The sequence below is a fragment of the Theobroma cacao genome, chromosome 4 (assembly GCF_053813885.1).
Source record: "Theobroma cacao isolate CCN51 chromosome 4, ASM5381388v1, whole genome shotgun sequence".
NCBI classification, from domain to species: Eukaryota; Viridiplantae; Streptophyta; class Magnoliopsida; order Malvales; family Malvaceae; genus Theobroma; species Theobroma cacao.
This window is the reverse complement of record NC_142642.1, coordinates 3,497,411-3,503,135: the sequence shown is the minus strand read 5'-3', so window position 1 is coordinate 3,503,135 and position 5,725 is coordinate 3,497,411. Positions and strand designations below refer to the sequence as shown.

The following is a 5,725-nucleotide window of genomic DNA, read 5'->3' as shown; positions in this document are numbered from 1 at the left end:
AAAATAGATGATTAACTGTTTCATGGAATTTTTTGACAATTCTTGTTACTTTTTTATAATTTTTTACGTTTTACATAATAGTTTTTCAATTACTATTTTTTACTATAATTATTTTTATTTTTATTATTATTTCTTTATAAATTAAAATTTATAAATTGTTAAAATTAAAATTTGTAAACTGTTAAATACTTCAAACTCGAGAATACAAATTGAAATGTTTAATTTTTCAAAAAATTATGTTTATTTGACATAATTGTCTTGTGACATTAAATCTCACATGTTTTTGTCAATATTTTGATGATGTTTGTTCCATTTTTAAAATTTTTTACTTTAATTCTTACAACTTTACGTTAAGGTTTTTAAATTTCTATGAAATAATAGTAAAGATAAAAATAATTATAGTGAAAAGTAATAGTTGAAAAACTTTGACGTAAAATTGTAAGAATTAATATCAAAAATTATAAATGAGTAACAAGTATTGTCAAAATATTGACGTAAATTATGAGATTTAACATAACAAGTCAATTAAGTCAAATAAAAATAATTTTTTGAAAAAATAAACATTTAAATTTATATTATCGAGTTAAAGTATTTTACAGTTTACAAATTTTAATTTATAAATAAATAATAGTAAAGATAAAAATAATTATATTGAAAATTAGTAGTTGAAAAATCTTGACATAAACTTGTAAAAATTAACATAAAAATTATAAAAGTGGAATAACTATTGACAAAATATTGATGTAAATGTGATAGATTTAACGTAACAAGTCACTTAAGTCAAATAAACATAATCTTATGAGAAATTAAACATTTAAATTTATATTCTTGAGTTTAAAGTATTTAATGGTTTATAAATTTTAATTTATAAATAAATAATAATAAAGATAAAAATAATTATAGTAAAAAATAGCAAGTGAAAAACCTTAACATAAAATTGTAAGAATTAATGTAAAATATTAATAAAGTGGAACAAGAACCATCAAAATATTAACAAAAACGTATGAGATGTACATTATAAGATGAATTGTAGATGCTGAAAACGTAATGTAAAGACCGCCTTGTTATGAGATGTATCGATACTTTTTTATCAAGATTCTTTTGAAAAACTTTTTAATTAAAATGTAGAGATATTTGTTCATCATGTATCTATATATTTACTTCAGTATGTAAGAATAAGCTTGAAAACTTGTCCAATGGATCTAATTTTTTCACCAAACTTTACCAATCATCATTATACATTAAAATATAAACTTTTCAAAAGTTAAAATCTTAATTTAAAGTTTCAAAATATGAAGTCTATATGCTTATCTAAGAATTCCTTAATTTATTCTCTTATGCAAAGTGTGGGGTTTCACAAATTCATCGACAATGTCAACGAAATTTTACCAATGAAATCATTTCCATCAATAAAATCCTTTTTTTTTTCTGTAGTGTTATCTTTTAGCTTTGACAAATGAACTTTAATTTAATATTTAATTTTATTTCTTTCACCTAACTTTTACTTTATTATCTTATTGTCTTTCTTATTTTGTTTGATTTTATTTTTTTTAAACAAATAAATATTCTTTGGTATAAGCCAAATTTGTCCCTGCGACCATCGACTGTGACGCCCGATCTCTGTTAGTAGGGTGCTCCAAAGGAGGATAGAAAATGAACAAATTGCCAAATTAAAGGATAGCAAGACACGATTGCTGTACTATAAACATGTGTTCTTCCATTATTATTATTATGAACAAATTGCCAAATTAAAGGATAGCAAGACACGATTGCTGTACTATAAACATGTGTTCTTCCATTATTATTATTATGAACAAATTGCCAAATTAAAGGATAGCAAGACACGATTGCTGTACTATAAACATGTGTTCTTCCATTATTATTATTATGAACAAATTGCCAAATTAAAGGATAGCAAGACACGATTGCTGTACTATAAACATGTGTTCTTCCATTATTATTATTATTATAAAAGCTAACTTAGAAGTTGTTTTTCCTTTTTTTATTAAAAAAGTCAATGCGTTTTGTCTTTTCACGCCATTAATGCCACGATGTTCACATTCCTCTTGTACAAGTGAAGGTAGTTAGTTGATTTTGGTCTTGTTGTATAAATGTAGCATCGAAACATGCATCAAGCAGAGCCTTGAAAAGCCAAGAGTTAAAACTCACTACACTAATTTTGAAGAGGCGAGCAGAAGAAAAAAAAAAAAAAACAATGGCTCTGACGCTGCACTTAACCGCATTCTTCCCATCATCCTTCAAGCAACTTTCTCTGTCTCAAGGCCTCAAATGCCCCAAAGCCTCCATGGTGTCCACCCACTGCTCCCCCGCTGTGTGAGTTTTGTTTACTTTCCTGTTGTTCATTTTGGTCAATGCATTTTTTTGTCTTTCATGTTTTTATCTTGATAATTCAGGATTATTGACACTAACCCCGTTAGCTGCTTGTCTTTCATGATTGCTCTGCGCCCGTTCCCCAGATATTTTTCTTATTCCGTAGTGATACAGGGGTTCAGAGCAACCAAAGTACCGTCTACGTGTCTAACGGATACAAAAAATCAAATAAGAAAGAACAGCAAAAAGTATTTGTAGTACTTTGCATGGTATACCTGTCCTCTAGTGTCAAGTGTTCTGTCTTTATCTAAAGTTCCTCTTGGCTTATTTTTGGGATGGATTGAGTTCGGTTCAGCTCTTCTTAAATTCTGCCATTTATTTTCAAATATATTTGCTTTTCTAGATTTCACTGTGTCTGCTATTGCTTTGATAAGTTGTTGAAAAGAGAAGGGTAATTTTATGAAGGTGTGGTTTTAAACATAAATGTTTCTTTCGGGAGGTTGTCATCATCAGCATGGATATGAGATGGAAACGATTGTTGCCTCAACAAATCCATTTTATTGTTATGTCACGTTCATGAGATTTATCAGGGCATCAAAATTTTGTGTTTGTACTTGCATTTTTCTGGCCATCTTATCTATCATTTGAGGAGTGCGTTGATCATCAGTCTATAATGGACCCAACAATCTCTAATCCTTCTTATTCAGGGAATCGGAAAACAAGCCATTCCGGCCTGCGAAAGAGGTAGGGTTTCAAGTGACTCACTCCATGCCACCGGATAAGATAGAGGTATTCAAATCCATTGAGAATTGGGCCACCGATAACATCCTGGTTCATCTTCATAATGTTGAGAAAAGTTGGCAACCGCAAGATTTTCTTCCAGCGCCCGAATCAGAAGGATTCTATGATCAAGTCAAGGAGTTGAGAGAAAGATCAAAAGAACTACCAGATGAATATTTTGTGGTGTTGGTTGGAAATATGATCACAGAGGAGGCCCTCCCAACATACCAGACAGCACTCAACACACTCGATGCAGTTCGAGACGAGACAGGCGCAAGCCTTACTCCTTGGGCAATTTGGACGAGGGCATGGACAGCTGAGGAGAATAAGCATGGTGACCTTCTTAACAAGTATCTGTACCTCTCTGGACGAGTAGACATGAGGCAAATTGAGAAGACAATTCAGTATTTGATTGGATCAGCAATGGTGAGAACCTTCACTGTTTGGTTATTTAATTACATTGAGTATATATATTTGCAATATTAAGATACTAAGAAATTCCTGTCTTTAGTATTTTAACTCAAAAAACAAGGACAGAAAAAAGGGTGTATGTATAGTTTGCTTAATTACTTGGCATGCTAGTTTGACTTCATTTCTGCACATGGGGTGAATCTCAGGATACCAAATTTGAGAATAACCCTTACAATGGATTCATATACACTTCATTTCAAGAAAGAGCAACGTTCATCTCCCACGGTAATACAGCCAGGCTAGCCAAGGCACATGGGGACACAAAATTAGCACAGATATGCGGCACCATTGCTGCCGATGAGAAACGTCACGAAGCTGCCTACTCCAAGATTGTGGAAAAGCTCTTTCAAATCGACCCGGATGCAACTATGTTGGCTTTAGCCGACATGATGAGGAAAAAAATCACAATGCCAGCTTATCTGATGTATGATGGACAGGATGATATCCTTTTTCATCATTATTCCGCTGTTGCTCAAAGGCTTGGAGTCTACACTGCTAAGGACTATGCAGATATACTGGAGTTTTTGGTTGGGAGATGGAAAGTTGAGAAGCTCACAGGTCTTTCTGCCGAGGGTTATAGAGCTCAACATTTTGTTTGCGGACTGCCCTCTAAAATTAGAAGGATGGAAGAAAAGGCTCAAACAAGGGCCAAGGCCAAGCAAGCATCAAGCGCTCCTTTCAGCTGGATTTTTCACAAAGAAATAATAGTTTAATTGTAGCTTGATTGAAGTGCAAGAAGTTTAGCTCAGCAGAACACTGCTGCCCAATTATGGGTTTTATGCCCCCCACCATTTTCCTTTGCTTGTTACTATTTTGCCCAAAAAGCAGATCAGTACAAAAACATCGGGGAACTTTAGTCTTTAGCTAGCTTTGTTGATTGTGGTTTTGTGGGGCTGTTGTAGTGACAAAAACAACCACGGACTACCTTGGCCTCAGCCTTTAATAGTTAGTCCTAGTACTTTCCCTGTACCAGAGCAGAGCAGAGGGTCAAGAGAGCTGGCCCAGTTGTTATCAAATTATTATTACTAGGGTGAATGGTTTTGCTTAATCCGGTTGTGTTAGTCGTTCGACACACGCGGCAAGTTGGTAAGCCAGAAAGCTATCGAGCAGGTCCTGTGGCTTTGGGAAATCTAAATCCTGACAGTCAAAAGAGTACCAGATTCCCATAATGTTTTGGTTTCAATTGCACAGAATGATGTGAAATTACCAGGATTCTTGTTACCTGTCAAAAAGTTAACCCCTAAGTCTTCATTTTCGTTCCATACCAAAAAATGAAAAAGAAAAATTCTCAGGAATCCTGCTACAAAGAGGAACAAGCTGCTAGCAGCAAAGACATTTCCTAAACCACCAACAAATTATAACATGATAATAGTTTGCAATGTTGATCATACCCTATAGCAATATTTTAGTGAAAGAATGCATTGGAAAAGTGAATGATGTCTGGCCGAGACCCTAAGGAGCTAGGGGAATAGGGTATGCTCTTCGTGGCAAATTCCAACCCAAAGCTGTAATTAGAAATCAAAAAACAGAACGTAAACCTTTTGCCGTACCTCAATAATTTCAGAAGGTAGAAGAAAGGAGGAGACTTCAATCATCAAAGCTTCATGTTTCTTAGATTAGATAACGCACAGGCTCTTTGTATCTCTCTTTTTGCCTCAATATATTTTTTTTTTCTTTTTATGCTCTCCACACGATAAAATGAGAAAATAGTTTTAAGACTTCCTTTTAAATATATAATAAACATTTCTCGTACAACATATGAGAAAGTTCGGCTGATTAATTTAAGTGAAAATTGTGAGAAATGACTTTCGTAGTAAGGTGACTTTAAAAATAACCGTTTCTATAATTTAAACTGTTTTTAACCAATTTTTGACACGACTTGACAAGAATACCCTTTAAACCAATTAATCCAAATGAAGACGCGTCTCGGTTTCTTTCTTTATGCTCTCTCGCCATTCAGCTTAAAATTTCAAAATTAAATCTCGATTTAGATTTAGCTATCCCTCCATCCAGCGCTCCAACGCCATCGAGGTCTATATCAGCTGTCAACTTTCTTACGATCCCAAAGTGCAGAGATGACATCAAGGTATTTGTTATGTGTTCTTGGGTTTATTTAAGATTATTCATAGAACGAAAAAGTTGA

General features: G+C 33.2%; 1 protein-coding gene across 1 annotated transcript; it reads left to right on the top strand.

Moving 5' to 3' along the window:
• The first annotated feature begins 2,146 nt into the window (after window positions 1-2,146).
• Window positions 2,147-4,751, top strand: LOC18601170 (stearoyl-[acyl-carrier-protein] 9-desaturase, chloroplastic). The gene is made up of 3 exons (XM_007032019.3): window positions 2,147-2,334; window positions 3,039-3,537; window positions 3,729-4,751. The coding sequence occupies exons 1-3, from the start codon at window positions 2,216-2,218 to the stop codon at window positions 4,293-4,295; spliced, it is 1,185 nt and encodes a 394-aa protein (XP_007032081.2). The 5' UTR covers window positions 2,147-2,215; the 3' UTR covers window positions 4,296-4,751.
• The last annotated feature ends 974 nt before the right edge of the window (window positions 4,752-5,725 follow it).

Excerpts from the sequence above, each read along its gene's own strand:
- LOC18601170 (XM_007032019.3), top strand. The coding sequence starts at position 2,216 with ATGGCTCTGACGCTGCACTTAACCGCATTCTTCCCATCATCCTTCAAG. Across the intron at positions 2,335-3,038 it reads ACCCACTGCTCCCCCGCTGT|GGAATCGGAAAACAAGCCAT; the intron begins GTGAGTTTTGTT and ends CTTCTTATTCAG. Across the intron at positions 3,538-3,728 it reads ATTTGATTGGATCAGCAATG|GATACCAAATTTGAGAATAA; the intron begins GTGAGAACCTTC and ends GGTGAATCTCAG.